General features: G+C 34.4%; 1 protein-coding gene across 2 annotated transcripts in view; it reads left to right on the plus strand.

The window, feature by feature from the left end:
- The window catches only part of LOC125073325 (inactive dipeptidyl peptidase 10-like), a 271,293-nt gene that overhangs the window by 228,984 nt on the left and 20,688 nt on the right, over positions 1 to 21,621 (plus strand). For both annotated transcript variants that reach the window (XM_047684110.1, XM_047684109.1), the window contains exon 3: positions 10,422 to 10,516. In XM_047684110.1, the coding sequence (XP_047540066.1) occupies positions 10,422 to 10,516 (95 nt within the window). The remainder of the gene's footprint in view (positions 1 to 10,421; positions 10,517 to 21,621) is intronic.

Here is a 21,621-nt window from a genome sequence, read left to right on the forward strand (position 1 = left end):
GAATTGAAATGCACATGCGACTCAGATCTAGATGAGCTGTTAGGGCCCAGTGGTAAGATCAAGTGTATCTTAAATGATGATTGCGTTTCGAAACCAAGTAAGTTCTGCTGAATTTGACATTTCGTGAGAAAACCTGCATACGTCTAATACGAATGAAATTCTGCCACATGTATGCCAAGTATCATTAAAGCAGCGTGGTGGAATCAGCTCCGTAGCTTCTCCTCAAAAGGAGAGGAAGCTTGTAAATACATTTACAGGATATTACTTAAGGTAATTAATACTGACAAACGTTATAAAATATAATACTTTAAATTTCACGATGAGTGAGTTGTACTTACCCAGATGAGGTTGCACAAAGCCAAGGGTTTCCAAATAAATCGGAAATTCCGAGTCCGAACAATAAAATATATTGGAGTTTTTTTCAAGAATTTTGCAATAGCAGACGCAATGGAGGTGGATGAGTTTTTAGAGCCTTAAGCCTTGCAAATTAAGTGGAAGAGCACTATTGGAACTGCCCTTGATCTCTATCAACATTGCCGTACCAACGGACTACGAGTATACGGAATTAGAAATTGCGTCTATCAGTGTACACACTTGTGACTCCTAACCTGCTAAGACCAGTCATAAATTGGTATATCATTTAGTGCAATATTAATACATTTATTGCATATACACTAAAAGTATGGCATAAGATTATTTTGTACTTTTTATTCATTACAAAAAAAAACTATGTTCCACCGCGGTCGTAACTAAAAGGACACTGGGAAGACTTAACTCAATTCTATCCTTTCACAATGACAAAAAAGTGGTAGCAATGCCCATACCGGAAACCATTAATAACTGTCTGTTTTAATTTTGTGGTTAAATGGAATTTGCTAAAAGCTTATCCTAATAAATACTACCGAAGGATAACTTAACCCCTATTTCACAAGGATCGTCAATTTATACCCGGAAGGGTAAACGGGTTGGGTATAATTAATAGCCTTATAAGTGGTTGGTTACCAAGCGATTCTTAATTTACACTCGACAAATACGTTTCTGTTTGTAGCACATAAATTCGTACATATTGCGCCCTAGGCAATATTGAATCGTAACATTTAATCGTAAAGTAAATTACTATATTTTAGGAATTAAACGATCGCCCCCAGGCTGGTTTACATATTAATAATATAAAAAGCTTATGCGTAAATATATTTTCAGCGGAATTGTCACGATCGTCAAAAAGGTGCGTAAAATTTCAGTTCAGGACAACATCTCTAACAATCAAATAAAATCATTTTAATATTTATAAGTATGTGTGTGAAGATTTAAGACTTCAAATTTGATTTGATTGTACTGCTTTCAAGTATTAACCAAATAAGTCTTCTGAAAGGTTTCGTACTGCCCTTCCAATTAAACATAAGGCTTGTAATAGGATGAAAAGGGTCAGGATTGGAACTTGCGACTGTCACATAATGACCATATGTCGCTTAGGTGGTATCAACTTTAATATACGAATAATTTGATTTAACCATTTATAATAAAAAATCCAATTATTCTGCTTCATCACGCTTACATAAACTTTGGGAAATTCACCTTTTTGCACCAACTCGACCTGACCCGGCGATTTATAGCCGGGAAAACGAGCCAAGCTAAAATTGATGGCCGCAAAATGGCGACTGGTTTAACCTGCCGGCTAATCGTGCTCTAACTGGAGATTTGGAAACTCAGAATATGAGGGGTGAGAAAGTTTGTGGTTTAACGGGTGACTGATTTATAATGGGGCAGTTAACGAGAACCTTCGAATTTTATTAAAATCCTGGAGGGGAAAATTCATACAATATCAACATATCCGTTTACGAGTAATAAGCTACGATACCGTTTTACTGAACATGACGGGTAGCACATATAAATATATATTTCATTGATTGAACGATATTATTTTCCTACGAAAAATCTATAAACAGAAATTTTAATCATAAAGAATCTGAAACTACAGAAACACGATGTTACTGAAAGAACCAATATAGAAATTTCTCAAACATTCGACACTTAAACAAACATCCCTGTAAAGCTGTAAGACGATACGTTAACAAAAGACCCACTTGTTCTTTTTACTGTAACACAAGGCTTAGGATTTTCTTTAACGAAATGAATAAAGATGTAGCAATACGTAAAGAAGATCAACAAAAACGAATATTGGAAAAATAAATGATCCTTGAAGAAATAAGAGGATAAGCCGGCAATATGAAACAAAACGAAGGTTTTATAAATATCTCGCGGATATCCTTTTTAATATTACACATGCTAATGTAACCCATCCCGCTAAACCCATCATCATGATATTATGATACACGTGTAAACACGTTATCAGGGTTCCAGAAAAGGATTTAGGGTATCTTACACCTAAGCCACCTTCCCTAAACGCGTTGTTTAGTTTTTAAAAAATAATGCTTATATTTTGTCGTAGTTTATAACGTTTCATTAATCGGATTTTGTTGAAACTTTCTACGGTCTTTGTTATTTGGATTATGTTTTCTGGCAATAATTTGTAGATTCTATGCTGGTTTTATGTAGGTTGTCTATTATTATAAGCAGTGACTCACTAAAATACTAAGAACTGCTGCTTTACGCTAAACGGGCTCATTAAATTCTTAATAAAAATATTAATATTAAAAAATATTTGGTGCATGATTAATTGTTTTACGGAATGTAAATAGTCAGTGAACGAATACAATTAACAGATAAAGCCATTTTGTAAAGTGCTGTCCCGGATTTTCCACATAGATATTGCGTATCGTATTACTTTTGTTATTGTGTAATGAAAATTTATTTATATTCTCTAAAATCACAATTTTTTACCGAGATTAATATTTATTAATTTCCATTGTGTATTGCGTATATGAACTATTTTATTTATCTAAAACTAGCTTTAATTTAAATATATTTTCTATAATATATATCTATGCAAAAGTAGCTCTGTCTTTCTGGTTCTCCGTCTGTCTTTCTGTCTGTTGCTATTTTACGGCTGAACCGCTGAAATTGTTAACCAATTATTACTTAGCTATTGAAATTTACTATGAAGCAAACTTGAACTCCAAGGCAACATTTTTATGACTAAAATCTGATCCAGTACCAACGCGAGCAAAGGCGCGGGCGACAATTAGTTACCTATAATTAAAACATTCGTGCCTACTCTTTTTCAGAGAAAGCCTTGTATCTGTTTAAAATAGTTCAAATAGGCATTAGAAATCACATCTGATGCATATACATCATACATTACAACATCAGATGATTTTGTACAAAAATTTTAAATTAAAAAAAAGTAAACATTTTACTTCGACATTATTGGTTCTAAAATAAACCTTTTAGTGATAATCCTATTTTAAATAAAATATGATCTATGGACCCGTCGTCGTCTAATATCGCATTGGGTATGTTTCTTCTGCTATTTATCTACCTAGAGGACACTAACAATGGCATTTCCAAAAAAACCTTTAAATGTTTTAATCTCGCCCTGGATCTCTGAAACTAAAACAATGTTTACAATAAATTCATTCGTAAAAACAATGACTGCAGCGTAATTGCACGTAAATCTTCCGGAGTAAGAAATGCAATTAATTTCAAATCCGTTATCATAGCGCAATAAGACTTCTTCTTCGCTATTTATTTTATTACTTTGGTTAACCGACGCTACATTTGCGACTGGTCTGCATCGGTTTTTGTATTTTATTACCCTCGGAAGCCTCTTTAGACTAGTGATGATGGCTGTAGTTCTTCAGAGACTAAGTTCAAGACTTGAGCTGAACCATTGAGAAAATCTTAGCACGTGGATTAGATTTGGATAATCAATCATGTATATAATTTCCATGATATTCTACTCCTTGTGTTTCCATCAACCAGCATTGTATGGTAGCCAAAACATTTAATCAAACGAAAAGGAGCTGTAAGCCCAGCAATAGGTACATTTACTGGTAGTTACTTACTTACTATATACAAAATTTGGTGTCTATGCTGTGCCTTAGTTGTACTTAAAAGTCTGGCCCTGCTTCGGACCTCTCTCCAGTTGCATTGGATTGCCATCCCATCGAAGAATGAGGCTTTGGCTTTATTTTGAATGCTTAGTCTCATTTGATGATAAGATGTACTTATTTAAGGCAGTAACAATTAATCGTACATTGTCTGATGCCAACGGCCGTTTAGCATCTTGTGATCGAATTGTTCATCTGTGTTTTTATTCAGACAATATAAAGTAACAGTTTTGCTAATGATATACTGCTGGGCTAAAACTTACTGCACTTTAGAGGAGAATATCTGTAGATGTATGGTGAATTATCATCCGACATTTGTCGGAGAAGTCTACCCTTCATCGTTGATCTCGCTATGATTTTGACTGTATTGTGCGGAAATGACAGATTTAGAAAAAAAAAAGTTAGGTAATAAATAAAATATTGTAAAATGTATTTAAAATAAAATAAGCAACGATATATGTTTTCTCTTTTAAATCTTGGTAACATTTATTAGTGCTTCTGTGGCTTGGTACATTTCCGCACAAACCGGACCAATTATAAAAATGAAACATTTGTCCAGTTAAAAAGAATCCTTAAAAATAATGTTTACGAAAATTCAGGTTGAACGCGTGCCAACGGAAGCGTCCATCGAAAAAGTCCTATTGTGGTCTGGTAATTGAATTTCACTACAAAACCTAACAATATGTACCACTACTGAACGTACGTCCGAGCTGCACGTGTGCACCAATTTTAGTATTTATTAAAAATCTTTTAACTTATTTTGTTATTAATAAATATTACGGTTTTAATACTAAACAAACCTTAATTATTCAAAATATTATATAAACCAATTTTACTTTCATTCATCGACAAGTTTAATCTACATTTCGACGACGTGATTAACTTTGATTAATTGATTTCATTTAACGTGTCCCCTATGAAATGATGAAATACGTCTCTTTAAATAATGATGATACCGGGAAATGTAACCAATTTACCATTTACGAAATTTAAAAAGTATATTAAGACTAAATTAATAAATAAGTCTTATTATTCATTAAAAGAGTACTTTTTGGAAAAAAACGCCTGGATCTAGGCTCGGGTTCCATCACAGGACACTAATTATTGTAAAAAAAAACAGCATTGTAAATCTTTTTATTTAAAAAGAGACTATGCGAGTTTCTTGCTGTTTCTTCTCGCTGGCGGCTGCTTTCCGAAACGGTGGTAGTATTTTAATATCGACGATTCAAAAACGCTTCGTTCGATTTGATGAAATACAGAAATCACGATTATTAATCATATTGTAGACTTCCTCAACATGTAGGCCATTATTGAGGAAAAACTTAGAAAATCGGGTAAAATAAACAACAGCCTTTAAATACCGCCTTCTGTAGAAGCTTGAAACTTGTTCTATCTCAGCTTCAATGCGGGTTGAAGATATATATGGCGGTGAGGTAAATCTTCAATATTTTTTTTAAGGCACAGATTGGTAGACGGGCTAATGGGCCACCTGGTGGTTAGTGGTCACCACCGAACATAGACAGTGGTGCTTTACGAAATATTAAGCATTCCTTACATTGGGAATTAAGATGTTATGTCCCTTGTGCCTGTAGTTACACTGACTCACTCACCCTTCAAACCAGAACACAACAATACTGAGTACTGTTGTTTGGCGGTCGAATATCTGATAAGTGGGTGGTACCAACCCAGACGGACTTGCACAAAGCCATACCACCAAGAGCAAGAAGCAAGAAATATGTAGCCACTTTTTTGCGTCACAATGTTATATAATATAAAATCACAGTTATGACTCTTATAATTACTTTTATTGTTAAAAAAAACATAATTGTTTTTGGAATGAAGTTCGTTTACACGGTTAACATTAAAAGAAATCGTAACGTAAAGGAAAGGAAAATACCAAGAACGCCTCCCCCCCCACTTTTCCCTCCTTTTCTTTCTCTCTGCTTCTTCCTATTATATACAGTTTTATGTAATATTATATTATATTTTAAAATTATGTTTTGTTATTATCTTAATTCACACGGATTTATTTCTATACAAAATAGGTGAGCCAAGTTGACCCAGTGGTTAGAACACATGCATCCTAATTGATGACTGTGGGTTCAAACCCAGGCAAACACCACTGAATTTTCGTCTGAATCCTGCTTGTATCTAATTTCATTGAATTCACATGTGTGTTCCGCCAACCTGTATCGCAGCAGTGTGATGAAATATGCTCCAAAAAACGAAGATGAGGTCTTAGTCCAGCTGTGGAACAATTACAGACAGTTACTTACGTAAGAAAGTACTTACTATGTGCAAAATTTGGTATCTATGCTGTTGACCGTTGAGGAGTTCTTTAGTTTGAAGCCAAAATGCATTGTTAAATTTCTTCTAAGGAGTTGAAAAGAAGGAAGATGTTACAATGAAATGCATATGATGAATTAGCATTCAGGGCAAGATTCCCAGACGCAATATTCGGTCCGAACAAACTAAACATTGCAAGATTAATTATGACTATATCTGTTCCAAAATATCTGTGAATAAACGTAATCGTCATTGCCTGTAACGTCAGTGTAGTCGTAACAGAGACCGGGATTACTGATGCTTATGACGGTGTTTCCGGACAGCGGACGAGTAACCGGATGTCAATTTGACCGTGTGCTCGGTGTTGGGTTATACTGATTTTTCCAGCTACATTTATCACGAAATATGAAGTTAAATTTGTACCTATTTGTATTCTGTCACTGATCGCGTTCAATCGATTCAATATTTTCGTCGATTAAGTGATCTTAACTTATATAAAAAAAAAAAAAAACATTTTTTTTTAATTATGTTGCGCTTTTTGTTCTGAAAAGAGAATGATATTTTTTATTATAAATCAGTAATAATCATAACCCTAAAGTAAAAAGTTCTAATAATTTACATAATCAAAAATTTACACGTTAAGGACATATTATCGACATAATTTCTGCGTTCCTCTTTTTTGGGATAGTTAATAATAAATCCACATCCTATACTTTTATTGAAAAGGTTTAAATAAAGTCATAAAATGTAGAAAATTTTATTCTATTGTTATCAGAACCAAAAGTCTGTGCAAAATTTCAACAAAAACAATTGGATTAATCTAGCATACATTTCAGTTGCACAATAATACTTCGATATCGTTTTTCCAAATTCACCGAAAAAGTATTGGTTGGCTCTTATATCGAAGTATAAAAAAACTGATCAATATAACAAGTCAATTACATTAACTGGTGTCTAAGAATGATCACCTCTCTGCAAAAACGAAACATCGATACTGGAAGCGATTTGGTCGGGTGATGTTTTTTCATCAGAGCCCGATCGAAAGTTTGTTAAATCTTAATTAAGACTCCATCAGACTTTCGCGTCGTTCCATCGCTTTTGAATTACGGACACACGGGAAGTCAAAACTGCAGACTGGACAGGATTAGCGTCAAAACTCAAGCAATAGTTTGTATTGCTGTTTCCGTTTCAATGGTGTTGGAGCTATATTAGCTCCAATCACAACCAAATTACATCATGTTCAGTTCCATAATTTATGATATCAGTATTAATTATATTTTAGGTTAGAGAAATAGTTTTTATTGTTTTGTATTCAATTTAATTTAATGATTCTTGCTGTGTTGTGATGTATTTACAAATAAAATATTATTCTGTTCTGTTCTATTCTAATAATGAATCTGGGGTGCATGTTAGTCATTACACCTTCATGCATTTCTTGCTCAGAAACTAACAACACCAATACCCATCAAGTTCTGTTCTCCGCTTTACGACATACGTGACCGAACCGGTAAGGCTTCCTTCATATGGGAACAATAACAATCGATTTAAAACGTATTAAAGCAAAATGTTTATTTGATGGATTTCCATTCGTTTGAAATACGGACAGTCACAGTATCCTTCAGCTCATCACCCTGACCACTCTGTGTAGCCTTTGCCTTCGCTACAGCAAACCAAATGCGATAATTTTTTGTTTTCGATATTCGACCATTTCGCTTTACTATTAAAATTAATATATTAATTATAATATTATATATAATTAAATGTGTCCTTTATGAAAATCCACGAATACTATACGATTCCATAAATATATTTAACGGTATAGTTTATTTACTTGGTGGAGAGTTTTGTACAAGCTATCTGAGTACCCACGATGCACAATACGAACCAGCACAAGAGACATGGCATCTTAATTTTCAAAATAATTCATATTTATTACACTGCCAATGTCTATGGGTGGTGACCACTTAACATGTGATTACCACTTTTTCCATTTTACCTACCAATTTAAAAATTAAAAAGAAACCTGTATTGTCGACGTATGTATATACAATGTAAACACTACTTATTCGATAAACTTACATGTACTGTAAAAATACTTTCAGTACATTATTGTGAACACAATCTTAGACTAGCTATTTTACGAGCAATGTTAATCTTTTGTAATTGACGGTAAGTTCGGAACTAACTTAGGGTTCCGTACACTTTTGTCTATCCAGTGTTTTAAGATATAATGTTAGAGTCTGTGAACAAAGTTGCTATAATCGCTTATTGTGCGGTATTTTAGGTGACTTTGTTAACAGTTTTAAAGCCAAATTAATACTACTAAATCTACTACGTTACTTACTTGTAACTAGTACTACAGCAGTACTTTAGTGTATCACCAAAGGTCGTATGCCACTGTTGATATGTTCTTTGGCTCATTTAAATAATCATTATTATAAACATTGACGACCTCCGTGGTCGAGTAGTGTGTACACCGGTTTTCATGGGTACGCCACTCCGAGGTCCCGGGTTCGATTCCCGACCGAGTCGATGTAGAAAAGTTAATTAGTTTTCTATGTTGTCTTGGATCTGGGTGTATGTGGTACCGTCGTTACTTCTGATTTTCCATAAGACGAGTGCTTTATCTACTTACATTGGGATCAGAGTAATGTATGTGATGTTGTCCAATATATATTTATTTATTTATTGAAACAATGTCACATATTTAGTTTTCAATATATTTGCATTAAAGATTTTTTTAATTTAGGCTTTATGATATTAAATTTTGGTTGCTGGATCAATAATATTTAACTATTCATTCCCTTTTTTAAATCGCCACAACACAGACAACATTTTAATACAAAGCCGTTCACAATAGTTTTACAAATATTAATGCTTATTATTATGTAACGAATGTACAATAACTATAAAATCGGGTTGAATAATAAAATAATAAATAATAATGAGCAACTAATAATTTCTAAATAGAATCGAACCCTATACCTGAGTCAACTCAAACTAAAAGATGCTAGATAATCCATTTCAACTGAAACTAATTGAATATAAAATAATGATTTGATTTAAATATATTTCCGTCTACAAATGTTCATTAAACATTCCCGCCATGTGTCACACGGCTCTTACACTCTGTGTAAAAGCCGACCCGTGTAGGGAGTGATTGATTACGACGACCCAACCCGTAGTACAAACACATCCAAAACTTTTTCATTATTAAACTCGTGTCTCTGAAGCTGAGTATCATATAAAGACGGAGAGAAGGAACACTTTGAAGTTGTTAGATCTTTTGCTAACAGATTTTTGTTTTAAATTTCACTTGAAAATATATTTCATACAAACGCTTCTGAATTTTCGCATTATTTATTCAGAACATAAGAAGTACTTTTTTACTTGTTTCCGTTTGTCGTTTCGCCCGCATGAGGAGGATGGAGGTTAGATTTCATTAACCTATAACCTCTTCTATACCTCTGATAACGTGTATGCAAAATTTCGAGATGGTCGTTTAAGTTGTTAAGACGAGAAAACGTAACAAACAGACACATAAACAATCTCACTTTTGCATTTAGAGTTTCATAACTTAGTAATTACTTTTTATAATCAAATTTTACATTTTTTTGTACATTACATTAGCAGCCTGTAAATTTCTCAATGCTGGCCTAAGGCCTCCCCTCCCTTGAGAAGAAGGTTTGGAGCACATGAAAATTCAGTGGTGCCTGCCTGGGTTTGAACCCGAAATCATCGTTTTAGATGCACGCTTTCTAACCACTGGGCCATCTCGGCTCATCATAAAATATATATATGTAATTATAACGTAGAATTGTTGAGTGGAGTTGTTAACTCGAAATCTGGGCTCTTACTTTTGAAGACACTTTCTTCTTGGGAGCGCTCCCTTAATCTTCACACACTCGAAGAACACAGCCAAAGGGTGTTATAGGATAGGATAATAGTCCGTTACACTAGCTAATTTTGAAGCGCGACGCACTCACAATGCACTCGTTACCGCGGCCCACACGAGAAGGGAAGTTCGTCATACGTCAAAATCATACCACGAACAAAATTATTGACGTTTCAATGTATACATAAAACCTAAATACGCAACAATTAATATATATTTTCTTGTTACAGATGAGGAGCTTGTTTTCCGAGACCGATGGGGAGGACTGACGCTGTTTAATGTAAAGAACTTCACAACCAGATTACTTATGAATAATTCTACTTTTGTAAGTATAGTATGTTATATTTTTAGTTGGTAAAAAAATTAACCCGCTTTTAGATAAATCGTATTAGCAGAGATTTTATCATAACGCCTACCAATAAAACTGTTTGAAGCCAATGATATAAAAAATAACGGCTGTAGAAACGTCATCATCTTGCTAAGGGACCTTTTAGATACTTTAGGGGTGACGAAAGGTTGAAATCATATATACTGTTAACCATTACGATAAGGAAACATTTTTAAAAACAATCTTTTGTATACAGCATTTTGTGTTGATTATGTTAATGCAACTAAAATAATTAAAATTTCAACTCCATAAGACAAGAAGAATTTAACTTAAACAAAATAACAAATATGGCACATAAATTAAGATTATGTTCGTTAATTATATACAGCATCATATTATATCCAAATTACGACATGCAATGGACATTGTGAATGTTACTTATTAAAAATTACTAAAGCAAATGAAATTTACTACGGAACAATAATATTTAATAATTAATTTTCATTTTTTATTGTAAAATGGTCCTAACAAATATCAACCATAGAGAAAGAAAATTAAAAACTATTATTGTCAACTTTTTCGTTACCTTTAATACATAGTTTTTAATTTTCGAAAAATATAGAAAAGTCGAACACAAAATCATCGATATTTTACTCTTTTCTAGTTATGAATTCGAAAGATGTTATAAAGAAACGTTTAACTCCTGTAGCAAACCAAATGTATGAATATGTTAGTGATGTACTTCTTTTTGTTTAAAATAGGTAAGTAGACTAGCAAATGGACCATTTTATTAACAGGTGGACATTTGCCTATAGAAGTGATGAGGCATCGTAGGATATATTAACCAACTCTTAAATTGTCATTGCGACACCAGCCTCGTGAACTAAGGTGTTATGTCCCTTTTGTCTGTAGTTGCGCTGGCTCACTGACCGTTCTAACCGGAACAGATCATCTCTAATATTTCTCTTGTGTGTGTGATGTGATGAATGATGACACATGAAAAATAATTACACTACATGACACTTTCGCTGAAAGAGACCCTCTCCATAAAGTGTCTCTCGCTCCCGAGCATAGCGCATAGCGATTTCCCCTGACGGCACTATGGAATGTCTCTATTCATACGTCACATTCGTGACAGGAGGTTAACACCTCCCGGCTTACTATCTAGTGCAGATGCCATACCTCTTTGATCGTTACGCTTTTACGTCTTTACTACTCAACCGATTACAGTAAAATTTTGCATGTCCATTATCAGTGACAGAAAAAAAAACATAAGTACCCCAGCACCTGATAAATATAATACCTTATTTACATTAATCAACTAGCTCATCCTCTCATCCTCCATTAAATAAGCGACTTTCAAAAGGATTGAGGCAAGCCTTTTATAGGATTTTCCTGCTTGTAAATATAATATACGCTACGAGGAAAATTGTTTGCTAAGAAGAGGCCGGATTTCATCTTAGATTTTGGCATTAAGTTTGCATATTTTATAGCTGCGGCAGTTTGAGGTTGAGCCAAATCGACTAATAATTTTTATATTACACGTATTTATTTCTTTATTTAAAATATAATGGTTCAAACTGAATAATTTTTAAATCATTTTTTTTATCTGTTACATTTTAAAAATTTAATATTGGAGCCTAAATTTGTGACAGAAACATTAATAATATATTATGGTAGGTAGGCATGATGGTAAGTGGCCACCACCGCCCATAGACATCGGCGCTGTAAGAAATATAACCCATTCCATATATCACACCAATGCGCCACCAACTTTGGGAGCTTAGATATTGGACAACATCACATACATTACTCTGATCCCGATGTAAGTAGCTAAAGCACTAGTGTTATGGAAAATTAGAAACGACTGTACCACATACACCCAGACCCAAGACAACACAGAAAACTAATGAACTTTTTCTACGTGCCCATGAAAACCGGTGTACCCACTACTCGACAACAGAGGTCGTCAAATGTCTTAGATGTCCCTGTAGTTGCACTGACTCACTCAACCCAAAAACCGGAGCACAACGATCCGAAGCATTGCTTTTTGGCAGTAGAACATGTGTTAACTGATACGACTTGGGAATATTTGGGAGCCTAGTCATTCCTTAAGCTTTCTGCAACTCACCAAGTCGTCATCAGAAATGTCCACTTGCGCTGATTGTCACTTTCCGTCAAATGAGCCTCTTCCTCGATTGCCACATATGCCATAAAATAAACTTACCCAGACGGAAATGAAACAAAAATCTCTATTTGTGTTATATCCATTCATCTGTTTACATAAAACTCTATGGTTTTCATAGAGCAGTTTCTACATGATAATTAAAAATGCAGTACCTGAACCTTGTTTGAGCGTGCTAAGAGTAAAATAAATTTTGCGTGCCACTTTTATATATTAGAGTGGTGATATTCTGACGCACAAAAACGTCACGTGACGTTGAAAGGTAACTCACAAAAGATTAATATAACGATATATTTTTTTCAAGTAATTTGTTCATATTATAGAGCTCTCGTACATTTTCTTCCAATACATTCGTGATACCAGTTCCAGCAATCACTTATCTAAGGTACAATAAGAATGTCTCTATTGTTAACTCTTCTGCGCTCGAGAGAAGAAAAAACAAATGGATATTAAAAATGATTACGCAACAGTCCGTCTATCACACCGCAACATTTTAATACCTATTATTATGAGAGAATTAAATCGACAGCCTATGGGCTCGCCTTAGATATTTCTTTGGAAGTGATAATAAATGTATTTTTAAATAATCTTTACGAATTCCTTTAATCAACTCTTTCTAACGGTTAATTGTAATATCCTAAAGTTATGTATAAATTGCTCTACCTATGAAAAGATCAAGATTTTTTTATCGATGGATGGCAGACATCGTGACTTACATAGTGCAAAGTCAATACATAAACATTGGCGTTGTAAAAAATATTATTCATTCCTTATATCACCATCGCCCCACCAACCTTGGTCGCTAAAATGTTTTGTCCCTTTGTAAAACTGGTTCGCTCACAATTCAACCGGAACACAACAAGATTAAGTATATATGTTTGTCTGTAGAAAAAGAATCGATAAGTACAGACATGGTATAGACAGAAACTAATTTCAACCACCAAGTGTGCTATAAATTGGCTATATTGTGTACCCACAACCACCTACATATTATAAGGAAAATAAAATAAAATTCAAAATGTGAAGTAAGAAGGTTTAATTAATAATTAAAATACTTATTTACTAATACACATATATACGTACATCAATAAGAAAACAAAAAAAATACTAATAACAACGCAAAAAAATGCCGTTGTATATGTTAAGACAAAACAGTCAGATAACTGTAAATAATATACTTAACATAGAAATGTCAAAGGGATTGGTTGCAAACACATTGAGAGATCCATGAGAGATCATAAAATATGCATCAACATCGATACATATGTTATATGTATCGTATATAGTATCGAAGTTAATTAATTAATTATTGAAATAAATATTAATCATATTGTATAAATATAATAATATATAATAATATATTTACTTGGTGGTAGGGCTTTGTGCAAGCCCGTCTGGGTAGGTACCACCCACTCATCAGATATTCTACCGCCAAATAACAGTACACTGTATTGTTGTGTTCCGGTTAGAAGGGTGAGTGAGCCAGTGTAATCACAGGCACAAGGGACCTAACATCTTGGTTTCCAAGGTTGGTGGCGCATAGGTGATGTAAGGAATGGTTAATATTTCTTACAGCGCCTTTGTCTATGGGCGGTGGTGACCACTTACCATGAGGTGCTCGTCCGCCAACCAATGCCATAAAAAAAAAATACTTGAGCATCTGGTTCCGCGTATTAAAATAGTAAAATTTAATATCTTTTTTTTAATGTTAAAACCAATGAAACGCTACAGTAACGGTGTAACAAGCGGTCTTCTTACCGACCTTCGTACAGTCAAATATACTATTGAGATTTGCACGTATAGACATATTGTTACCTTCGCTATACGCTTTGACGAGTTCTTGTAATGAATCCTATTGAATGTATCTGAATATCGCGATATTATTATCTCGAGATAAATCTGGTGACATATATAAACATATTCTTATAATTACGAATTATAATTATAACTAAACTGTAGACAAAGTACAAGGTCGATCGGTGTTCAACTTAAATTTATTAAGGGTCTGAGTGGTAATGTTTTAATTTTCCTGCATACACACACAATCACGCACGCACGCACACGTAGACACAGACACGCACACAGTCATAGACACAGACACATTTAGCACAATTTAATTGTACGTCGGGTTTGCTCAGGCTAGTACTAGAACCGAAGAGGTTACGATTGACTTGTTCTTAACGCTGAGCCATGGAAGCAATCATGTATGTATAAAATATTTCATTTGTATTTCAAACAGAACGACATAAATGTTCTACGCGTACAAACAACGCGAGACATATCAAAAAGATTACTCCATTATGACAATTTCAAATATCACACGACCTACGAACTCCGCTCCAACCGTGAGTGTCGTTATTGATTTATATCCTTTAACCTCACCATTTCCGGGAAGTATGAAGGATTGTTTTTAACTTGAACCAGTGAACGAAAAAACATTTCACTAGCATCTAACTTCTGTTTTCTCACTTTGTGCATTCCGTTTTATTTATATGATCCTAAGTAACTCTGTTCGTAAGTTTATGTGTATGACGTAAGTACTCAACTTATATACGTTATCAGGGTACAAATAAACGGAAGTAGGGCTAATGGTAGGTATAGCACTAACACAAACACACGAACAAAGCCGCGGACAGAATCTAGTCAGTAAAAATAAATTGAAAACTATTACAAGTTTTGAAGTAAAAACACCCAGATCTGAAACGAACTGGCGATAGAAATCAGCCTTATTAGTATTAATATTTATCTCCTCTCCCTTTGAGGAGAAGGTTTGGAGCATATTCCACCACGCTGCTCCAATGCGGGTTGTTGGAATACACATGTGTCAGAATTTCGTTGAAATTAGACACACGACGTTTTTCTTCGCCGCCGAGCACGAGATGAATTATAAACACAAACTAAGCACATGAAATTCAGTGGTGCTTGCCTGTTAAGATGGACGCGTTGTAACCACTGTGCCATCTCGGCTCTGTATTAGTCCGTCTAAAATCACGTATTTGATAATTACAGATGACCTGCGCTCACACGTGTGTGCTGTAATGATCAGTGCGGACTCGCCGCGCATTGTGTAGAATGTTAATCACAAAACGATTGTATTATTCGACGTTTGGATTGTGGACGCGAGTTTGTAACCATATTTGCTTTCAGTAATTGCTTGATTTCAACCGCCGGTAATGTTAGTAATGATTCGTGTTGCCATTGATAACGTCTAGCCATCTATTGGCAATATTTGTTTGGAGTTCAATGCAAACTAATATATATGAAGCGGAATATTTTGTTTGTTGACACGTTGATCTCTGGAACTGAATTTTTGTGTTAGATAGACCGATATACTTTCATTCATACGTAGACATTCAAAGTTGAGAACGCGTCGAAAGATAGTGTCCAACGATTGTCCACTAAGTACACGCACACTAGTATAACTTTTAACGAAGTTGGTTCCTTGTTTTAGTTCTTTTGTAGTGTGATACTTTGTGTATATAAATTTACATTTTTTTCGTTCTGAAAATCCTTTCTTAATGAGCGTCACGTCACAAGGACCTATAGTTTCGGTATATATATTATAGGTATATATTTACAAATATAAATATTCTGTACTTGTGTATGTAATTGAACTCTTAAATGATTGGACAGATTTAGATAAAAAAATCGTATGAATTTGAGTGGTCCCTCGCTTGTCCATATTATCCCGGTAGATTGACCTGCGATCGCTAAGTGAATAAAATTCTCATTTCACCCGGACGAAGTCGGGAAGGGAAGCTAGTATCTTTACGTGAAGCAACAACTTTTTAACCCTTTTTACGAAAATAGACGGAGGAGTTTGGCCCAGTTAAAGTTTATGAGGCGCGCAGAAAGCTTACATTTTAATAATAGACATTAGATATACATGTATTTAATAAAAATGAACACATTATTATTACACACACAACCATGCGTTTAATGCAAAACAAAGTGGCGCTTGCCTGGGTTTGAACCTAAAATCATCGATTAAGATGCACGCGTTTTAACCACTGGGCGATCTCGGCTTTTCAATTAGCTCATATAATCGTAATTAAACTGATATCGAGATGACTTTCATTAAAATTCAATAATACTTTAACATTTATTCTGTAAAAAACATGTTCGTACTAAAATCCATAACAATTATATTCTCAAACAAAATTTCATGTGCAAGCACGTTCCTGCTACAAATTTATTATATATATAGATATCCGAACGCGACTACGATACAAAAGCAATTTTCAATTAATACCACTTGTTTCGGCTGTTTGGTCAAACGTTGGAACAAATCTTCCGTAACAATATTCAGACGGTATTTTTTACGACAAGATGGGTTTTCATTTATTTTGTAATTTAAATGTGCAACGCTTCCCCCTTATAGTCAGGTTGGACTTAGAATCCTTAGTACCAATATTTTTATTGAAGGGTGGCTCTTATAGAAAATCCGTGCGTAATTTTACGTTCGTTAGTACTTACACTTCTTCGTAGTACGAGTTTGGTAAATAATTATTAGCCATGAAGTGATTTACTTTGGTTTTCTTCCATACATATATATATATATATATATAACTATGCAGTCTTTGACGAGAGAACATACGTGTAAGTATATTTATAATAACTCCATAGTGTTATTACTTGAAGGAATTTCCGTTCCATCATAAAGTTCACTCTCAGTGGGTATAAAGGACAAAAAACTTCACAAAAAAAAATCATTGTAATTTATTTATAAATGATGTTCATATCTGCTATATACGGGGTGTACCTCTTTTTACCTCTGTTTCTACCTTACGCTGTTTCAGCGATAAGGCCGCCTCTTCAGAATATTTCTTGAATACGACTTATGTATGTGTTTATTGTACAAGAGTGTTTTGGTTGGATTTGATTTGAAAAAATAATAAAATTATTTTATTAAAAATTATTTGGTGTCTCATTTCGCAACATCGTATGGTCACCAATGTATTGGACAAATATTGGCACCAACGATTGGCACCAGCGTTGTATATTAAATTGCTAGCACATTCAAAAAAGAGTAATAACTCAACGTCAATGCTAGCTGACGTAAATATATCGGCACAATTTATTCAAATTCTTGGGGACGTTTTGTATGGAGATTGAATAAAAGAGAAATGGTGTTTGTAAAGTTTTTACACGCACGAAGAAAAGGCTGAATTTATATTGTTTAATGCCTCTTTTATGAGTCACATCTGTGGAGTAACAAATTATTCTGCTGTGAAATGGATTGATATCCATATTTACTAACTGATAGCATTGAACTAGCAATATTTTTAAGATTTTTTTTTTAATAGTGAGTCAAAAACCTACTCGTCCCTAGCCCACACGGGTTTTTTTTTCATGCTACGAAAGTTAAATACTCGTCTGTTCTGTACTATAATATGAATGCATACATGCATATAAATACCTTTTGATCACTCTGTTTATTGATTAAAACCGAATTAAAAGCCGTTGCGTAGTTTAAAGATCTAAGTGCACAGACGACGGGAAGCAACTTTTGTTTACTATGGAGAAATTCTGAGTATCAGGTTTTACATTTCCCACTGTTGAGCGTAAGTCTCTCACCTTTTGAGAAGAAGGCTTGGATCTTATATCACCACGCTGCTCCGACACGGGTTAGTGGATACGCATTAGGACGATTTTCATTTGATACATGCCTGCCATGGCTACCGAACTGTGTTCAATGGTGTTTAGATGGTCTTATTATAACCACTGGGTATAATTTATGCTCATGATTTCTTGGTGGTAGGGCTTTGTGCAAGCCCGTCTGGGTAGGTACCACCCACTCATCAGATATTCTACCGCCAAATAATAGTACACTGTATTGTTGTGTTCCGGTTAGGAGGGTGAGTGAGCCAGTGTAATCACAGGCACAAGGGACATAATATCTTAGTGATATAAGGAATGGTTTATATTTCTTACAGCGCCTTTGTCTATGGGTGGTGGTGACCACTTACCATCAGGTGGCCCATATGCTCGTCCACCAACCAATTCCATAAAAAAAAAAATTTACTTATTTTGTACATAGAATCTAAACATCAAAATTTAGACATTTGAAAATTAGCCTCAACATCTTCTAATTCTTCGAAATATGATAACAAACTTTGCTTAAATATTTTATAGCGTTTCTAATTGTTTATTTTTCAAGTAACGAATTACATTCATTAATAAATTCTTGATTAATTTTTTTTTTTTAAATTAGGATACAAATTTATATAACTTAATATTTAAGATCAACTAAAATTTCTGAAGAGGTATGAACCATTTGGACCCCGAACGGTTTAGCGTATCCCATTAACGTGGCCAGAATAACATTACACAGCGAGCTGACACAGCACGTTCAACTAATCCTAGCATTGAACGAATCTAGGACACAGGCGATAAATAAAAAGCGCCCTGTATGTATTGTTCTGACAATCCGATTTATATCAAACTCCATTTAGAGAACATTCTCTATTCGAAAATGTTTAAATTGAGAGATATTTTTCTCTTTTTTATAAAATATTAACTATTCCATACTTCACACAAATGCGCCGACTACCTTCAGCGCTAAGATGTTATGTCCCTTGTGCCTGTCGTTACATACTAGGTATTGCTGTTTGGCGGTAGAATATCTGATAAGTGGGTAGTAGCGACCCAGACGGGCTTGCATAAAGTCCTACTACAAGGTAAATGGATATGAAAATTTAAATTTGGATTTATCTTGTTAAATATCTATTCAAAGTACGCGTAAAAACTAACTCGATTTAAGTAAATTTTGTATGTTTCTTCTTTATGGGTTCTTGGTCATTTGACTTGATTTCGCTTAGCGAAGTCTTTCAATTAAGTAACACCCTTACTATGATCCTCTGGCAAACATGACTAAACCTAGTTCTCCTTTCGAGGATAAGCCTTGGAGTTTACCCTAGCACGCTGCTTCAATGCGTGGTTTAATAGCCATCCAATTTCTTTTGGTTTTCTCACGATTTGTCACTTAAGTAGATTAAAATTTAGAATGCTTTTTCATTTCAAAATATATTTGTTTCAAGATTTAAGTGCTCTAATCACTGAACAATCTTTGATCTCAACGCTTAACTGAATGAGAAAATTAGTAATATTAGTTTGAACGACATTAACTACTAAAGGTTAAAGGTTATACGAAATAACCAGTTGCACATGCCCATCGCGTATTGAATACAGTAGAAAGAAACGCACAGGCAATTTTTCGTGTAATTCGTGTAACTCGCGTGGCGCAAAGTGCTCCTCCATCATGAAAACGAACTGGTTAAACTGTAACTAAATTAACTATCAACCCATAGGCTCCGGTATCAATCACCGTAATGGGTGCAAATACTCGATCAACGTTTTGACGTCATTCGCGATGGAATTTTGTTCCAACATATCAGTATATGAATTTCAGATGTCACATAAATGCGACGAATGCATTCACAAACTAACAAAACACCGGATAAAAATTTGCCACAATCGTTTAAAAATATCCGAAAAAGATTAACTTCCAAAACGTTCGAACGTTTCGCGGAAAATTGTAGCCGTTATCATAAAAAACAAATTGTAAAACTTGTCAATATCATAAGAACGAAAGTTTCAATCACGCTAAACAACTGTAAAAGCTGAGATGGCCCAGTGGTTAATAAAAGATTTTGTTTAATCATTACCAACTAGTTCTACTTATTCCTATCGGATATGATACGATCCCGATTATATTCCGATCCAACATCGACTGAAACGCAGCTACGTCGTTATGTTCATAGAATAGGGAAACGGCTGAACGGCAACGATTTCAAGTTAATATGTAATATGTTTTAGTTGATGGTAGGGCTTTGTGCTCTCAATATATATTCTACCGCCGAACAGCAGTACTTAGTATTGCTGTTCCAGTTTGAATGGCGAGTTAGCCATTTCTTGCCTAACATAACCTCTTAGTTCAAGATTAGCGCATTCGCGATATGAGGAATATTTATTTTTTCTTACAATACTGATATACAGTGGTGACCACATACAATCGAGTGCCCCATATGCCAGTCCGCTTATCTATTATAAATATAAATATATATAAAATGCAATATCGGCAAAATAAGTGAAAGAAATCAATATCAACTAATTGATTCTGTTCGATAAAATCGACCATAAGACTTTTGAAACGATTATATTTGATGTACAATAAATAATAATAAATAATAATAATAATATTTGATGTATAATAATCCCTAAAGATGCTAAACCATTAATTAAAGTTCAATCGTTATATTGACATTTTTACATACTTCAAATGCTGTCGTTTATTAATGGTGTCTGCGGTTTCCATTACAATTCAGCGAACTAATATTTGAACGTTAATTAGTCGAGCGATCAGTGATTTGTGATAATTGATGAGAAGATATGATTCCGACTGCACGTCGAAAGCAAAAGTGTTCAATAACGGATGATTAATTTAAGCCCGTAAGCTTCAGTATATAATTTATATGGTACCGATATCGACGCATAAATTAATTAGTGGAATATTACTAGCTTTCACTCGAGCGAAAGAAGCAAGATGTCAGGTAGTCTATATGTTAAACACTACACACCGGCTATGCTATTATATTTCTCGGGAACACTATGAAGAAAATCGGAAAAAAACTTGCGTCCAAAATAGAGTATTTGTTAAATAGTCTCAGACAGACATCGGCTATATTTAATCAAATTAAACTACAAAAAGACACAAGTTTGCGCGTTAACCGCTAAAAACTGACCATTTGCCTTCCTCCACGATTTGAGAATATTCCCACATACGACGTTCAAGAAAAAAGCGTACACATTTCATTATGCCGACAACGCTGGTGCAAGCCCCCCGGTGTTGCAGATTTCCATGGGCGATAGAAGTCACTTTCCATCGGGTGAGCCTCCCGCTCGTTTGTCATCTACG

The sequence above is a fragment of the Vanessa atalanta genome, chromosome 24, assembly GCF_905147765.1.
Source record: "Vanessa atalanta chromosome 24, ilVanAtal1.2, whole genome shotgun sequence".
NCBI lineage: Eukaryota > Metazoa > Arthropoda > Insecta > Lepidoptera > Nymphalidae > Vanessa > Vanessa atalanta.